Source organism: Tiliqua scincoides, chromosome 2, assembly GCF_035046505.1.
Source record: "Tiliqua scincoides isolate rTilSci1 chromosome 2, rTilSci1.hap2, whole genome shotgun sequence".
Taxonomy (NCBI): Eukaryota; Metazoa; Chordata; class Lepidosauria; order Squamata; family Scincidae; genus Tiliqua; species Tiliqua scincoides.
The window spans coordinates 29,191,104-29,209,955 of record NC_089822.1 but is presented as its reverse complement, the minus strand read 5'-3'; the positions used below and the strand labels follow the sequence as shown (position 1 = coordinate 29,209,955).

Sequence of the window (18,852 nt, the reverse complement as noted above, 5' to 3'; positions counted from 1 at the left end):
CGCCTGCCACTTTGGACGCAAATGAGGATATCCCACCATACCCACAGCCACCAACCATCATGTGCCACTCCTTGTTTGATTCTGTCGCTGGATTGAAGACTGTCACTTTACAAACCGGGTACATGTTTATCCAAGTCTTGGTGCTGACTGCACTGGCCCTCAAAATCAGGTGGTGTTAGGACCCAGAAGTATGCCTAAGGTGGCAGCAGCAGCAGTTTGATGTTTCAACTTTCCCTGGTTCTATTTAAAGAGCTTCCTGAGTCAGGAGGGCTGAGCTGCTGTGGATTACAGTTTGCTTCGGGCAACCCTGGAGAGGACTGGGTAGAGGGGAAACAACTCAGCAAGGCACAGACCTGGAGACAAAATGGAGACTGACTGCAACTCAGAATTTGGTAGATCACCTGAGGTCTCAGAGGAGGATGAAGAGGAACCCCAGGAAAGAGGACAGCTGTCAAACAGGTACTGTAGCATCCATAATGTGCAAGCCCAGATTGCCGGTTGTCAAGAAGTTCTGGAGAAGAGACGGAGAAGCAGCCTTGTGCAAATCCAGAATGGCATCAGAGGAAATGAAAGTTTGAAGAATGAGGGGGCATTTTCGGAGGAACCTGAATGCAGCTGGTTGTGATTCTGAAAGTGCCTGGTCTGTGCATCAAAGGCATTTTCTATTTAAAGATCCTGAGTTGTGCCAGTTGGATTGGCATCTCCCCCTGCTCCTCCCTCCCTAGCTGGCTCATCATTACATCTCAATCTCAGTTACGTGTGTGTGTGTGTAAAGTCCTAAAAGCAGGCCTCTAATTTATTCTTTTATAAATACCATAACTCTCTGTGCAATGGAAGGTGGGGGAGAACTTTTAGTCTCAAGGGATCAATCGCCTTTAGTAAAGGAAATGAGGTGGTTTTGTGACTCACTTTGAATTTGGAAGCTGCAGGCCATTTGGTTTCATGGATTTTATGCATGATTTGTTCAGTCCAATCGCACAGGATTCCTGAAAATGGAGCAATTACCTATTTTGGTTCTGCAGCTGCTGGTTGAATGGAGTAGGACTAAATATAAGGCAACCTTTGCATCTAGGGGAACATAATGTTTGAAATGGCGACATAGAGAAGGAAGGACCCTGGTTCAAAAGATTTCAGTTGCAAACCTGGGCTCCTCTCCATGCAATATTAACCTTGATGGGAGAAACCCTTTTCAGTGTTAGTTCCCCAATCCCTTTCTGTAACTGCTGGAAATACGCTATCATTTTTACTGCAAATAAAAGCTTTCAGCCCTGAAATCAGGGTAGTCACTCTGAACTGCTTTTGCTGGGCATGGGAGCTGGTTGCTTTCAGGGGTGGCTAAATCTTGTTATGTGCTTCAGGATTCACTCACACTGCTACTGCATGGAAATTGTCTTCTGAGCTACCAGCAGGAACCATTTCTCATTTCCCTGAACCCACGGACACAGGAGTTTAGCCTGTTTGGGAGCAATGGGTCTGCTGCCCCACCTGGAGTACTGGGTCACCCCATCTAGCAATTTTCATTTTGATTTTTATTAAGCAGCCTTTCAGATTCATGGCATAACAGACAACTTCCACTTAAAGAATAAGAATTTGTTTTTAGAGGCCAAAGAGGCCAAAGAAGGAAACCAGTGCTGGAAGACCTTGGAATGAATGAATGAATGAATGAATAAACCTTTATTAGGCATAGGTAGAGAAATCATAAAAGCAAACATAATTAGTCCTGGTCCCGTTTATCAAAAACGGAGTTAAGATACTAAATTACTAATAAAACATTTACAGTTCAACATAAAATATCAACATTTTTGACAAATTACATTAAAGAAGGCTTGGAAATCACCAAAAGTAAAAATTTAGAAATTTCCTCTAGCACATCTGGTGAGCAGTCATTTAGGAGACACTTCAGTTTTGCCTCATCTGAAAGCCCATTCATTTTGCTGAGAAGTGGAGTCATGTAAGTGTGGCGGGTTCTAGTGTGCCGAGGACAATAAAAAAGAATGTGTATGATTGATTCAACATTTCCCAAATTACAAGGGCAGAGGCATTCTTTATATGGTATTTGCCTATATCTGCCTTCTGTGACCTTGGATGGAAACACATTGAATCTTGCCAAAGAGATTGCACGACGTTCAGAGGGGTTGATCAGAATACTCAGATAAGGAGCCATTTGCCCATACTTTAGCGGAATAGAGAAATTAAGAGGGGAGCAAATTCTAGAAGCAAGTTCAAAGAGGTTTTGTGCCTCAATGTCTAGCATTCTTTGCTTTACCCTTTGATAAACTTCAGGGAATGGATAGAAACTTAAAAAATCCAATGAAAAACCAATTGATTCGATTTTTGATTTAATTTGGCTATACCATTTAGAAGAACGAGACTCAGATAGCATTCTGGATAGGAGACTGCCTGGTTTCATGTTATAATGTAATTGGAGCCAATAGCGTATGGTTAAAAGCCATGCTCTTGATACTAAGAGCAATTGTCCGGTCTCCAAACATAATGCAGAGTATGGTACAAATTTAGGTAAACCCAGGATAGCCCTCAAAAATTTTGCTTGGATACTCTCAAGGGTGTGATTTATAGAGCTAATCCAGATAGGGCACCCGTACAGGAGCTGTGCTGATACCTTGGCATTAAATACCTTGAGAGCAGCTGGTATATAACGATTGCCCTGACTAAAAAAGAATTGATTGGTGCTCTGCAAAGTGACACGGGCCAAGTTGGTAACCAATTTTTGATGAGTACCCCAGCAAAGATTGTAATGGAAGTGAATTCCAAGGTATTTAAAGCTTTTGACCTGTTCCAGTTTCTCCCCTCCGATAGACCAAGTACCTGGGCACCATGATTTTGAAAAGACCATAACTTTGGTTTTCTGAGAGTTCAGTTCAAGTTTGTTACATTTCAGATAGTCAGAAGTTCTATTTAAAAGTTGCTTAAGTCCAATAGGTGTACAGGATACTAGCACTGCATCATCTGCATAAAGCAATGCTGGAATATGCATTGAACCTAGTTTGGAAAAATGTCCATCTATCTGAAGCAAAAAGGGGGTAAAATCGTGCAGAAAAAGATTAAAAGAGTGGGTGCTAAAATGCACCCCTGTTTCACTCCCCTTTCGACCTGAATTTTGGGGGTCAATTTCCCCGAAGATGTAAATTTAATTTGGCAGGTGGTGCCTGTATAAAGTTTCTGAATAAGAGTTAGAAGTCTAGGGTCTATATTGAGTTTAACTAGTTTGTTCCATAGCAGCGATCTATTAACGGAGTCAAAGGCTCCTTTAAGATCCAGAAAAGCAACATATAATTTTTGATTTTTTAGCCTTGTGTACTTGTCAATCAGATGAGCTAAAACAGCACACTGATCAATTGGTGAAGATCCTTTTCGAAATCCTATCTGATCCCACCCTGGAAGGCCCAGATCTTCCATCCAGGATAGCAGCTTGTTTAAAATATGTTTTGCATAAAGTTTTCCCCCCACTGATAAAAGACTTATAGGTCTAAAATTGGAGGGATCACGATGGTCGCCTTTTTTATAAATAGGCACTATAATAGCATTTGTCCATTCAGCTGGTATTATACCTGTTTGGTCCACCACTGTGAATAATGAGAATAGAATAGGGGCCCACCATTCGGGGTCCACTTTCAGGATCTTTGACAATACCAAATCTGGCCCAGGAGCTTTTCCTTGTTTACTTTGAGAGACTAGCTCTATAATTTCTTCAGTGGATACAGGAGGCCATGGGGTGGTTGCTGAAGGATTTAAAGTAAAAGATGCTAAGCCACTTTCACCCTCTTGGCAATATAGGGTGGAGAAAAAGTGGCACCACTCTTGTGGGGAGATGACCATCTGAGAGCGAGGTGCAGTTTTCTGAGCAGAATTGGTGATTATACCCCAAAATTGCTTAGAATTTTTATGTTCTATGGCGGCTAGTAGTTTATACCACAAGCGGGAAGCATAATTATGTCGCTTTTCTTGGATCAGTTGTTTCAGCTGCTTCTTTAAAGTAAAATATGTATCGGGAATTTGAATAGCCCCTGAATAGCGGTATTGCTGGTAAACGGATCTAATCTGATTTTTGAGATCCATACAATCCCTATCAAACCAAGGGGATATTGTTTGGGATCCCTCCCCTATACCACCTTTAGCAGAGGGTATACTAGTGTAGGAGACTAAAGTGGATGAAACCCTAGAGATTAATAACTCATATATCTTAATTAGTTCTATCGGATCTGACTCATTTAAAAGTTGGATTCTATAGCTCTTGTATGGCTCCGTGTAGAGCAGTTCGCTCATTTTCTGATTAATTGTAGTATTCCACATGATTTTAGGCCTAATTTCATGTTCATTTTCAAGCTCTACATCAGGGGTGGAGTACTGGAAAGAACCTAAATCTAGCTTGAGTATTAAAGGAAAATGGTCACTCATTCCTAGATCATCAACCAAAAAATCAACAACATTGACCTTGAGGTGAAGTGGAACCAAGAAATAATCTATAACACTGGAACCAATGACTGAAGCATAAGTGAATTCACCTGAATTGGGGAAAGCTACAAGACCATTTAACCATATTGTATTAAAATTGACACAGAATCTGGCCAAATAGAGGCCAGCTGCATTCGTTTTATTATCTTTGGAAAATCTTTCCAAAGAAAATAAATCAAGGAGAGATGAATCAGGATCTAAGTTTGCGGCAGTACTGAGCAACGGCTCTGAATTTCCAACCCTGGCGTTGAAATCGCCACCGATAAGACAATGGCATGAAGGAAATTCCATGTCTAACTCTGTGACAATTTTAGAGAAGGTGCTCCAATTCTGGGATAATAATTGGTTGTTCAAGCCAGGAGGAAGATAAACATTTACAATTATTAACTGGAGATTGTTAAGAATAAGCTCGACTGCATGACATAATTTGCTAGTTGTCTTGGTGACCACCAGTTCTGAATTTAGCTGGGAAGAGACAAAAATTGTCATCCCCGCTTGCAAATGCCCCTTGGAGCTTATTCTATAAGCTGGAATGTTGTAGGAATTAAAACCTTGAAGGTGTAAAGGAATTTGAGACCAGGTTTCCTGCAAAAGGATTACGTGAAAATCACATAAATATCTCTGGAAAGTCTCATCATTAACCTTGCTACGCCATCCCGCAATATTCCAAGAAAGAAGTTTTAAATATGTCCTTGATGTGAGATCAGGTGTTGCAGATGTAAGTCAATCTGATGGGAGACCTTGGAATGTTGTGCCAGAATAGGGGCACTGTGGGCAAAAAAAAAAAAAAGGCCACCACCAAGAAGAGCTGCCACCAAGGTAAGACCCCCCCCCCCCAAGCTTTGAATTGCTTAGCTTGGTGAAGGGGCAGTGACAGTTCTTGGTGGCTGCCACCTTTTTTTATTCACAGTACTGACACAGAATTCCAGACGTGCAACATAGGGGCTACTGTGGGGGGGAAAATGGCACTTCCAGTGTGACCCCTGAGAAGAGCTCTGTTACCAATGATACCCCAACCACTAAGGCAGTGATTTTCAATCTTTTTCATCTCGCGGCACACTGGCAAGGCACTAAAATGGTCAAGGCACGCCACCAGGTTTTTGACAATTGACAAGGCACACTGTGCTGTCAGTGGGGGCTCACATCCTCCAATGGTCCTATTGGACTGAAACATCTTCTCTTTTAACCTTTATCTGGCTTAATTCCTTGGTCAGGAGGGACCGTTCGGGCAGCAGTATCTGCCCGAGGTCTTCTGCTGTGAAGACAGATGCAAAGAACTCATTTAATTTCTCTGCCATCTCCAAGTCTCCTTTTATCTCCCCTTTCCCTCCCTCACCATCCAGAGGGCCAAACGCTACTCTGGTGGGTTTTCTGCTTCTAACACATTTGAAGAAGCTTTTATTATTCCCCTTAATGCTTCTGGCCTTGTGTTCCTCATAGTCTCTCTTGGCCTCCCTTATCACCTTCTTACATTTCTTTTGCCACAGTTTTTGTTCCTTTTAATTCTCCTCATTAGGGCAAGACTTCCATTTATGGAAGGAAGCTTCCTTGCCCTTTACAGCCTCTCTAACTTGGCTCGTTAGCCATGCGGGTACCCTCCTGGACTTAGTCGAGCCTTTCTTCCTTTACAGTATACACTTCTGCTCGGCCTCTATTACTGTTGTTTTAAGCAGCCTCCATGCACTCTGGAGAGATTGGACTCTTTTTACCTTCCCTTCAACCTCCTTTTAACCAGCCTCCTCATTTGAAGGAAGTCCACTTGTCGGAAGGCGAGTTTTTGTGACAGATTTGCCTGGTACTCTTCCCCCAACATGCATGTCAAAACAGATCGCAGCACGGTCACTGTTCCCCAATGGCTCAGTAACATTACATCTCTAATTAGGTCCTGAGTACTGTACAATATTAAATCCAGAGTCACCTGTGCTCTGGTGGGCTCCATGACTAGGTGCTCTAAGGCACAGTTATTTAGCATGTCAAGGAATTTGGTCTCTCTTTCGTGACCAGAACACAAATTGACCCAGTCGATATGAGGATAATTGAAGTCCCCCATGATTACAACCCTGTCCCTCCTTGATACCTCCCTGAACTGTTTCCTCATTTCAAGGTCCCCTTCCGGTTTCTGGTCTGGAGGATGATAGTACGTCCCCAGTATTGTATCGCTCCTCAGGCCTGGTAATTTAACCCACAGAGATTCTATGGTGGAGTCGGACCCACCTTCAAGCTCTGCTTTGCTGGATTCTATCCCTAATGGCCACCCCACCTCCAACACGACCCTGCCTGTCCCTCCTATAGAGTTTATAGCCCGGGATTGCGGTATCCCACTGATTCTCCGCATTCCACCAGGTTTCCATTATGCCCACTATATCAAAGTTTTCTCTAGTCACCAAACATTCCAGTTCTCCCATCTTTGCTCGGAGACTTCGGGCATTTGCATAAAAGCATTTGTACATGGAATCCCCCAGGATGGGCTGCTTATTAGCTCCTTTATCCCTGCATCCTCTCATTGTGCCAAACCGTCTATCACATCCCATCATGCTACCATTCCCAGTTTCTTCTCCTACTCTGTCTTTACCTTGTTGTTCTCTGACATCCCCCTCCTCATCCCATAGAGATGAGGAGTCCAGGACCGGATGCCCCTCGGTTCGTGTTGGCTTTCCCCCAGGGATCAGTTTAAAAGCTGCTCTGCCACCTTTTTAATGTTATGTGCCATTAGTCTGGTTCCATTGTGGTTCAAGTGAAGCCCCGCTTGTCCCAAAACGTTCCCCAGTGCCTACCGAATCTAAACCCCTCCTCCCTACACCACCGTCTCATCCACACATTGAGACCCCTGATCTCTGCCTGTCTAGCTGGCCCTGCATGTGGAACAGGTAGCATTTCTGAAGACGCTACCTTTGGGGTCCTGGCTTTCAGTTTCCTACCCAATAGCCTAAATTTGGCCTTCAGGACCTCCTGGCTACACTTGCCCATGTCACTGGTGCCCACATGCACCACAACCACTACCTCCTCCCCAGCACTATCTACCAGCCTGTCTAGCTGAGAAGTGATGTCTGCAGACAAGAAGTTATCTCCGCTGGATGCATTCATGCAAAAAACACACAAAAGTTAAGCAGTGCATACCTATTATAGTATCAATACACCTGAGCAAACAAGGGGGCATGGAAAGAAATTACTTTTCCCTCCATATCCTCAATGAAATGAAACTGAGATAAGTAACTTCCTCAGATGATCAGTTTCATATAAACAGTTTAGAAGCTGAATGACCCACTAATCATCGTGGGCAGTTTGGAATCTGGCTAATACAGCATATCTCTCAATGAGTAGTTGTAATTGAGGGCACAAGCCTAACCAGGTCTACTCAGAAGTAAGACCTATTTTGTTCAATTGGGCTTACACTCAGGAAAGTGTGGTTAGGATTGCAGCCTGAGGGCCCAATCCTATCCAAATTTCCAGCACTGTTGCAGCCGCAATGCAGCCCCAAGGTAAGGGAACAAATGTTACCATACCTTGAGGAGGCCTCCGAGACTGCCTCCCCAACATAGGAAGCAGTGCGTACCCCATTGGCACAGCAGCACTGGCACTGGAAAATTGGATAGGATTGGGCCCTGAGTCAGGTAAATTAAGGGCCTAATTTTATCCAATTTTCCAGTGCTGGTGCAGTTGTGCCAATGGGGCATGCACTGCATCCTGTGGTGGGGAGGCAGTCAAAGATCACTTCAAAGTATGGGTACATATGTTCTCTTACCTTAGGGCTGCATTATGGCTGCATTGGGGCCCTCAGTCAGGGATTAGGCAGGGCCTACATCCCAGTTTCCTTAGGGTAGAAATTATGTGACCTATAATGTTATGTATCTGTTTTGCTGTGTCATCAGGTTTGATCGTCTTTGCACCCTCTTCCTATGTACATTTTCTTGGACAAATGTTCCACAAAATTCAGTGGGATTGTAGTGAACCAGAGGTGACACTGGGACCCACCATACTGTATTGGAGGGAAGAAGAAAGGCAATGCAATGTATTGGAGGGAAGACCTGACCAATGCAAGCTTTTCTTTGCCTAAACACCATGTAGATTAGCCTTGATTCACCTGTAAAAGAGTGAGGAGCAATAGCTTAGTGCTCTAGTCTGACTGAAACAGACTGGTGAGTTTTCAAAGATAAAACTCTTTTATTAAAAGGGTAAAAGGGAAATTAGGCAAGTTCACATATCCAAAAGCAGGCACTTGAAATTAGACAAAATCTGGTCTTGAATTTAGAGCTAAATGAAATAAAATCCTAGTAGAAGCTACCTGAACCTTTTCCCTAGCTAAATGTACATACTTGATGCAGTTCCTTTGCCAGGATCTGGAGGTGGGATGACTGTAATTATAGTCAGGACTGTAAGTACTAGAACAAAACACACAACTTCCCTCTCCAGCCCTCTTCCCCCCCTTTGGATTCCCTGCTAATTGGGTAAGAGGCTAATTGGGTAACCCCTGCTAATTGGGTAAGAGGCACTTTTTCAAGTGGGTGCTCCTTTTTTTAGCAGGGGGAGAGTAACTGGCCCACCTCACCCCAGCACTGTCTGTTCTAGTGGCTGTCTGCTGGTATTCATTTGCATTTTTTTAGATTGTGAGCCCTTTTGGGACAGGGAGCCATTTAGTTATTTGATTTTTCTCTATAAACCGCTTTGTGAACTTTTAGTTGAAAAGCGGTATATAAATACTGTTATTATTATTATTATTAATAATAATAATAATAATAATAATAATAATAATCCTACCTTTTTCACTGGTTACTCTAATGACAGGAAACTTAGGTGAGCCCCCAGACTTCCCCTTAGCCACGGTCAGGTGGATGGACTTGACCAATGGACACATGTGAGCAAAACCCAGCAAGGTGTTGATGTTTGATGTCCTAGACCAGTGGTTCCCAAATAGTGAGCCGTGGCTCCCCAGGAAGCCACGGAAATCAGCCAGGGGAGCTGTAGAATCCTCACAAAAAAATCCTACTACCCAATGCAATGTAAGGGATTGTAGCTCTAATGGGGAGCTGTGGGCAATGGCCCAGTAGGTCAAGGGAGCTTTTCCTGCAGATGTAGATAGAGGTTGCAAAGACAAAGTTGCACTGACTACCTGAGACAAGCCAGCTTCATATTATGCAACTAAGGGCCTCCCATGGGTAGAAGGCTCCTGTTCACCACATCCAGAAAAGTAGGTGGAGGATCACAGCCTTAGCTCAGAGCTGGTCCATTCATGCGGCCAACTGAAACAATTGCTTCAGGCAGCAGTTTGGTGGGGTGTGCCCGTCTCTGCCTACTTGCCTCCGCTGCCCCTCCTCCTTCTTCCACTCTTTGGATTGAATTATCTTAGCTATACTACCTCAGGTAGAGCAGCCTGATCCTGTGCATGTTTGCTAAGAAATAAACTCCCACAGATTTCAGGGGGACTTAACTCCCATGTATGTACTGAACTGCAGAATGCAATTGTTTACTTCTTTAGTGCCCCCTCACACAAGTTTGCACATACCCACTGTTACGTGAAAATCCCCTTTTTCCTTTTAAGTTGTGATTTTTATATCTGGTTATGTTTCAAAAACATCATGCAGGCCACATCTCTCCCAGCACATGTTTCCAAAGGCCCTGGTCAAGCCACAAGCACATGAATTACACAACCCCCATTTCTTTGCAGGTCAATGTATGCATTGTATTGTTTTAAGAAAGGGTCTCCTGATCCAATCACTGTTATGCAAAACCATTAAACCTCAACACACAGGACAGTCAAGTCAAGTCAAGCTCACAATGATGACAAGGAGTCTGGCATAGCTCCTATTGTTGTAGCTTAATCACTCTTAAGTACCATACTCGAACAGCCAGCTACCCCCTCTCACAGGAAGCCAGCCTTTGCTGATAGCTGATTTCCGGATCCTTCCACTGTTTTACATACTTCACGTGTCCGACTGTGTACTGAGCATGCGCATCTAGGACAGCTCTAGGCCACATCCGGGTCATTCAGATCAGCAAAAAGCCTTTTAAGAGAGAACTTCGCCATGTGCTCTCTCTGGCTGCCCTCCAAGGCAGAGGTCCATAGGACTCTTCCCCCCTCCCATCCAACTGCTCCTCAGGACGGTAACTATATCTTGCGCCTGGAACCTTTTCCCTGTTCCCCCCCTTTTTTCTCCCCTTCTCTACCCATCTTTAGTCAGCAACTGGGTTATGCAGACCAGGGACCCCTAAAATCCTTCCCTAAAATCTGTCCTTTTCTGATCTCCTTGGAATGCACCAAATACACTCCACACGCAACCACCATGAAAGTTAGGTACACTGTATCCAAGTACTAGGATTCAAGTGGACATATACTTATTATTTTTCCATGTGCATTATGTTTACCTGTGTGTTTTTGTAATAAAAATATAATCTTTGATTGAAAGTTATCTTTCTCCCAGTCTCTTTTCAAACTAAAAAGGAATTTCTTTGCATTACACTGTTTTGTTATCTAGCCTGCGATCCTGAAGTTTCCAAAAGGGTAATATAATAATTCCCCTTAAAACATAACAGCCCTTTTTGGTAACACCCACTGCCTTCTCTTCAAACCAAGTAGGCTCTTAGCTATGAAAGCCATTGCAACAGTAAATCAGTGAAACTTGAAAGTGATGTAAAATTATTTGTAAAGAAGAGTGCCTTGTAGTTCTAGGTTTACAATAGGCAAGAGTGACTGCAGTCGCCTTGCCTTTATCACTGCAGTTTCACACATAGGATGAGGGAACAAAGATAAACCAGCCCAATGCCACAGCTTTGTTAAACACTCTTTTTAATGAAAGTTCTCCAACTTTACATTGATTTATCAGGCAGCACAGAGAAGATGCTGCCGATTTCAGCTGTCTACTCTCGCTCTTTTTGTTGTGATACTTGTGTGCCAAGCACTTTACAATCCTTTATTTCATTAATCCTCCCAGTAGTATACGAAACAGATTGTTTTAATCTCTCCTCCTGTGTTTCAAATGGATGGAAAGCTGAGAGTAAGTGATTTCCTAAAGGCTTCCCAGCGATTCTTTCAAAAAGTTAAAAATGCAAATGATCCTTTCCCCTGATTTCTTGATTTGTTCTCTGTTAGGGAAGGGGAAATTGACCAGGGAGAGTAGTGCCTAATGGTTAGTGCTCAGCACAGCCCCTTTTACTCTCAGCTTCACTGATTTCTTGTGTCAGCTGCTGACTTGGGCGGAAAGGGGGAAACACTGGTAGGTATTCATTCCCCCCTATCTCTGACTGGGGAAATCAGGCAAAGAAGCGGCCACTTGAGAAAACATCCCCTCCTAAGAGACTGTAGGAACTAGCAGAGATATTGAAAACCAAAATGAAATAGCACCTGTAAGCAATCAGGCATGGCAATGAACTGAATCATGGGCAGCCAAATCCAGTTAGGCTGCCCCACTGGCAGAACAAGTGTTCCACCAGTGCTAACTGCCTTATGGAGGTGTGTGGAGGTGCACATTGCCATATTATTCGTGAGAAGACTTGAGTCATCTATGCGCATGTTGACCCAGGGTGGGATTCCTGGACCCATCAAGGCAGGATGGGGGGAGGGGGAAGGTGGTACGAGGTGCTAACGGGCAGGGATGGGCGGATTAGGTCCCAGAAGAGGGTGCGTTTGGTGGCATCATTGGCCAAATCCTAACCCCCTTCCTGATCGGTGGGCATATGCTAATCTCAGCAAGAGGAAGGTATTATCTTGACTTGGTTCCAGACATAAAGACAGTTCAATCCACTTGCTGTACATATGTCTTTTTGGAAAAGATGTTTCAAATTGCAGAGCAGCTCAGGATAATAAATCCTGCATTTAATATATGAGGCAGTCTCTTTGGGAGGATACAGCATCCCAAAACTTGGGGGGAGGGGGAATGGTCCAAAAACAAGGAAAAATAGGCAAAGGGGGGGGGAACAGAGCATTTATTACACTCTTCCCTTCTCTCATTACACTCAGTAACCTACAGCTTTCCTTCCTAACCCTGTGATGTCTCTAGGTAAACAATGTTACATAAGATGCCAGCAGCTCTACTCCCTTGCCCCTTACCTCCCCTTTCTCCATCTTCTCTTTCCTTCCTTAACATGCTGCATCTCCACAATAGCTCTAATAATTCAGCCATTTGGAACAACTGCTTTCGTTTATTACATTAAGAGTTTCCTTCCCTCTTCCCATTACTGTGCATTTATAGCCCAATTATTGTGTGCAAATTGACACTTGTGTCTGCAGTCTTTTGTAAATGCCAATATCCATTGGCACAAACCAACAACTCAAGTTGTTGCACGCCGAGTTGCAGGCCTGTTAGGGTGCGCATGTATGATCATGTACATGTACCCAAGCACATGTGATAACATGTTGGATTTGAGAGCCTCCCCTGCAGTATGTTTGCTCTCCCTTGTATATGGCTTTGGAATTGCCAAGCCTGGGGATGTGTCTTGTCCATTATGTGAGCAAGGGGAAGGTCTTTCCACTAAACAAGATGTTAATTTCATCTGTGGAGTACTATAGGCAAGGATTTGACCGTATGACAGTCATGGCCGTCTTCTCCAAAGAATGGGATTCCCACGGTACCCACGTGCACAAGGAGGCAGAGGGCTGGGTCTTGCCCCTTTTAAAGGTCCAACGTAGCTGCCCGACCCAGCCCCCTTTCGCCTCCCCTTTGGGGAGGGACTCTCGTGTCCTGGCCAGGCAAAACAAACTCCGACCACCTCCTTAAAGGGGGCAATCGGGATTGTCACCTTCCTTAGACTGAGGAACTCAGTATAAATCCACTTCTGCTCAGTCTACAGGTATACACATTTGATCCCTGTTGCGTATATGCAAAGTTGGGCAAAAATGGGTTAAATTGGAACTTGGGGGAGAAACATGGCCCCAGAATACACTGGATGCGGAATGTAGCCCCCCCCCCAACTGTTTGATTTTGACCTTTTTGCAATGAAGTGTCTCTAGTGAAACTTTTGTTCAGGTATTTTCAGTACTTGCCCTTGCTCATAAAATCATATTTGCATGCATATAATAATTATATACAGGGTTTGCACTATTTGTATGTAGTTTAATTATTAAAATGGATTCTCTCTCTCTCTCTCTTTCTCGCTCTCTCTCAGTGTGTGTGTAGCTTATGCAAATGAATGGGCCAATGATTAATGGAAATTACCAGTGCAACTTAATAAATGTGTTGGAAATCTCTGGGAACTGATCCAAGTTATCCTCATGTTTCTTCCTTGCATGACAGTGGTTGTAGCTTTGAAGTCCAGCTGGAAATCCATTTTCAGGATGAGATCAATTTGGACGACGGATGTGACAGCAGAAGAGTCAAGGTGTCTTGCTGATCACTCTGAAATACTTAGAAGTGAACTTAGGACCCAAGTGTACCGAGCTCTGCATTCAGTTACGTGTTCGGGGAGTCTGGGAATTGCTACCAAAAGCAGCATATCCATGTCAAGTTCTCCCCTTATCCTCCTAGCATGTGGTCACACTTAACCAAGTGAGCTTTGTGATGCATTATGGAATGGGGGAGAAAGGGAGAGCTCAACATGGGGAATGCCATTTTTGGTGGTATACCTGTGTCTCCCATAACATGCAGTTCTGCCAAGAAGATGGCAGATCATAGAATTACACAAACTATGTGTCTCTTCCTGCCACGTAACAAGATGACCCATGGGTCCACTAGCGTAGCCAGAGGGATGGTGAGGTGGTAAGTACTGCAGGCACCACAATGCACTATGTAAGCAGCCCCTCCCATTCACCACTGGAAACATTCGGGGCAGTGACAGTGAGTGGGATGTGCCACTTACATGGCAGGTTGCGGCACCTGTAGTAATTACTGCGCCCCCCCCCCCGGTTATATGGGTTTCTCCTAGTTCTCTGACTTTGTGCTTTCCATATCCTATCACGTGCCTTAGTTAGGCACCTGGATGTAATCCCAATTTTGAAGGAATCTACTCAGTGTGCCTGAAACCTGCTTCCTCCTTGACTGTCTGCCAGAGCCAACGCTGGCCAACCTCATATCATCCTACACTGGGAGGTTGCATTCATTCAAAATAAAATGCTGAAGACATGCTCACCAGTGAAGCATGAGACACTGATTGATTGCAGTAGGGCCAGGCAATCTGTTCAGCAGTGAACACTGCATTAAAAAGTGTGAAGATTTGTTGCGATTGCCGTACCTGGTCAATATTTCTTTTAGTTATAGCAGAGCTTTCATACTAGTGGATTGTGGGGGCAGAGGAGAGGTAGCATTGGAGCAAAGTGCTTCTGTTTAGAATGCAGCATAAATATGATTCCAATCAAAATGTTTCTAAAGATGGCTTTCAATACTATGAACCAGGCCCGAAATAAGATTTGGTGCCTTGTCAAGCAACAACAACCTGGTTTGTAGTTGGGTTGGTATCTCCCTGCAGCCCCAGCCTTCCCATGTTAACAGAAGCACCACATCCTTAAAGCTAGTAAATATCCCATGTGAGTAAATGTCCAACTCTGCAAGGCAGGTATTTTTAAAATTTATTTTTCACATTTTTATACCGCCCCTCCTCCAAGTTGCTCAGGGTAGTGTACATGGTTCCTTCTTTTCTTCCTTCCTTCCTTCCTTTTGTCCTCAAAACAACCCTGTGAGGTAGGTGAGGCTGAGAGATAGTGACTGGTCCAAGGTCACCCAGAAGCTTCATGGCTGAGTGGGGATTTAAACCTCAGAATGTGAGGTGCAAGGGAGGGCACCAGGATGCAGGTCTCTTGTTGTCTTGTGTGCTTCCTGAAGCATCTGGTGGGCCCCTGTGAGATACAGGAAACTGGACTAGGTGGGCCTTTGGCCTCTTCCAGTGGGGATTTTCTTGTGTTCTTATGAACCTTGTTCTTCCAGGTTTAAGTCCAACTCCTGAACCACTAGCACTGTCTACCTTTCAGCAAACACCAGAGGCCTGAATAACTTTGCTCACTTCAAGGAGCCCCCAATAAGTGTAGGGCTGTCTGAGCTCATAGGTATCTGCAGGTTCTAACACTGCAAGCTCCCTCCCTGGCTGTCCAGGTCCTTTCATAGCTCAACAGCAAGGAAATATCTGGTAGCTGTGACTTCTTCTATCACCATGTTTGCAGTGAGTAAAAAGAACAGCTGATACTGATTCCTTCTCCCTTACCAGGGCAAAAATTGGTTTTCCTGAAATGGATTTGTCCTCTGAGTTCATCTCTGCTATAAAATAGCATTGCATGTGTGTTGCCCTTTGAACATTGACTATGCATTTAGGCACCACAAAGGCATGGGTAACAGAACAAATATTCAGCAGAAATGTAGCTCTGAGGTAAGGAAACAAACATTCCCTTACTTTGAGGAGGAGGAGGCCTCCAAGACTGCCTCCACTACCACAGAATGTGCTGGAAAGCTGGGTTGGATTGGGCCTGAAGATGATGAGGGATTTAGAAACCAAGACCTATAGGGAATGGTTAAAAGAGCTTGGTATGTTTAGCCTAAAGAAGATAGACTGAGGGGAGCATCAGATATATTTTTGTGTTTGCAGAAGAAGAGGAGGACTTACTCTCTGTCATTTCTGAGGACAAGACTAGAACCAATGGCTTGAAACTACAGGGATGTAGATTTAGGCAAGGTGTATGGAAGAATTTCCCAACTAAGAGCTGTTTGTCACTGGAACAATCTGCCTCATATAGTTGTGGGTGCTTGACCATTGGAGGTTTTCAAGCAGAAGCTGCATGGCCATCTGTCAGAGAAGTTGTAACTACCTGCCCTGAGCTGGGTTGGACTAGATGACCTTCCAGATCTCTTCCAATACTAACCTTGCATGATTCAATGATTTATGCAGCCAGCCAATAAGCTTAAATTGCTGCATGTTTTCCATGAGGTGCTTTTTGTCAGTGTCAATAACCATTTCCTTTCGCTAACTGGTCTTGTAGAGTGAACTCTAGCCTCTGGTAGAGCACTTTCTGAAATTGTCTTTTTGACAGAGCTATACACATAAATACAATCTGACATAAAAATAGAAAGCGATAGTGGCATTTTGGAAAGAATATCCATAAGAACATTCCTCAATTCTGAGAGACATTAGTCCACAGTAATTGAGGCCAGAACTGCTGAAACCAGCACCCTTATGTTTCCTCCTCTTCTTCTTCCACGCATTAGCTGCTGCTTACTGGCAGTGGTGTCACTAGGCCGAGGTCAGAGGGTGGGTTACCCCCAGGCACAAGGTTCAAGGGGGTGCCTCCCCACACTGCCCGAGCTTCCATTTGGTGAGTTTCGGACCGCTTCAAGCCCAGCCACTGTGTGCTCTCACAGCAGATCATATTTTCACCATTTGCTGGTGAGAGCACACAGTGGCTAGCTCCAAAGTGACCCAGAGATTGCCAAAGAGACATGGGCTTTTTGCATTTAATTCAGTGAGAGAGCCCAGAAGTTTGGGGTGATGCAATCATGTCATTATGTCACCCCTGAACTTACGGAACACCAAACTCAAAAGAAAATGCTGCCACCTTGGGTGTGATCCATGGTAGGGACACCTCTGCTTACAGGGACAGAGAAATTCAGAGCATGGTGATGTCACACTTTGGACATTATCAAGAATTGGAACGGAGAGTGAATCTTGACAAGGCTACTGTTTTTGCAGAAAAAGACAAGTAACTTGTGCCATCACACCCCAGCGCATGACATGCTCTCTCTCTCTCTCTCTCATGATCTTAATCTTAGAAACTTACCATCTTGAATTGCAGCTGGTGGTAGAAAATGAACTCTTCCAGATTTTAAATTCAGGTTGTCATGTAGCACTGGCACAAAAAAAACAACTCTTGTCTGTAGTAGTTTTAATACAAACTTTCATCAGTTTTCCCCCCCAAATTTTACTTTTTATTCTTTTTTAATGAAAGCACATTTACAACATTAATTAGCTGTACAACATTAATTGCAACATTAATTAGATAGTGACTTAAAAAAATAAAATGTTACTCTTTTAATATTTCTTTCTTTCGCAGTTTAAAAAACTGTAACCAAGATGAAGTTGTGAAATCCAAGTTGTCTGACTCTATTGGTATTGTTCAAGATGAAGATAACGGATTGACCTGGGAAGCTAATTCAAGTAGATGCTCCACATCTCAAGCCTCAGAAACTAGTGCGACATCCGGTGTTTACAGTTTGGAAAACTCATACATGGACTCTCCATCAGAGATAGATGATGGAAAGTTTGACCGGAGAAGAACAAACAACTCCCCAAATCAGGAGCCACTGTCTCCAAACCGGAAGATAGACCCAGACAGGGACTATTGTGTAAGGCAGATGCAAGAAAAAGGTGAAGACACAGAATTAGATCCAGCTAATCCAAAGTCATGGCCCTACCAAGTTCAACCTTCAAAGATTAAAGATTACTTGGTGCAAATCACACAGGAAGTGGTGCCTTCGTTGCAAGAAGAAAAAGACAATGCTTTGAAGAAAAAGGGAGAGCTACCTCTTGAAGGAACTGTACGAGCAAGAATCCAGCTGATTACTGCAGTACTGGAAGAAAGACATAAAAAAATTTTCCGAAGGGTGAACAAAAAAGATTTGCCTCCACCTCCACCTGCACCTATAATCAGGAGGCCAAGAGAACCACCTAAAATATTCTCCAGGCAGGGTATTTTTGTGCCTTTAAGACATGTTGAAAAAGAAGCCACAGATAAGAACAACAAGAAGGAACTTGTCCATTATAATCTCAAGCATGTGCAGACCAATGTTTCAAATGCTGGTGCGTCTGTTCCAAACACAGTTAAGAAGAGAACACGACGATCTTTTCTGTCTGAAACTCAAAATAAGGCCTCTGAAAAGCTGCCATCTGTTTCACCACCCATTACTGACAAAGCAAATAAGTCAGATATCGAACCATATTCAGGGCTGGAAAGGGCAAGCTTTACTCCAACAGACCATGAGGACAAAATGGAGAAGAAGGAAAGGCGTTCTGTTCTTCCTGATAAAGACATTCTGGAAAAGGCGTGCAACCTCCTGGATGAAACCAAGAAGCCAGAATTGCAGCATTATGTCCCAGATACCACAGTGGTCACTGATATATCTGAAGAATCCAGCTCACTGCCCGAGAGGACAATAGCTAAGCCATTTACACCTGTTTCTGTGGAACCCCTGTCTGATTCTACAAATGAACCCCAGAATCAATTTGAATCAACTGTAACTGTGCTATCAGACCCTACTGCTCAGGATAAGCAACCCCCAAATAATTTTGCACTAATGGAACATGAGCCTGAACAGCCTATTTTATCTGAAACCAGAAATGAAGACATTGAACCACATCCCTCACAACCAGAGATCAAAGATGCAGCCGTGTTGCATTCTGCTGAAGAAGCTAGGAAGCAAGACATTTCTCCTTATCCACCTGCAGTTGCAGAGTCAGCACCTGAACAGGTAGAAT

At 43.8% G+C, this 18,852-nt stretch overlaps 1 protein-coding gene across 1 annotated transcript; it reads left to right on the top strand.

The window, feature by feature from the left end:
* The first annotated feature begins 335 nt into the window (after positions 1–335).
* Positions 336–18,841, top strand: LOC136638495 (cardiomyopathy-associated protein 5-like). The gene is made up of 3 exons (XM_066612538.1): positions 336–459; positions 17,432–18,766; positions 18,823–18,841. The coding sequence occupies exons 1-3, from the start codon at positions 365–367 to the stop codon at positions 18,839–18,841; spliced, it is 1,449 nt and encodes a 482-aa protein (XP_066468635.1). The 5' UTR covers positions 336–364.
* The last annotated feature ends 11 nt before the right edge of the window (positions 18,842–18,852 follow it).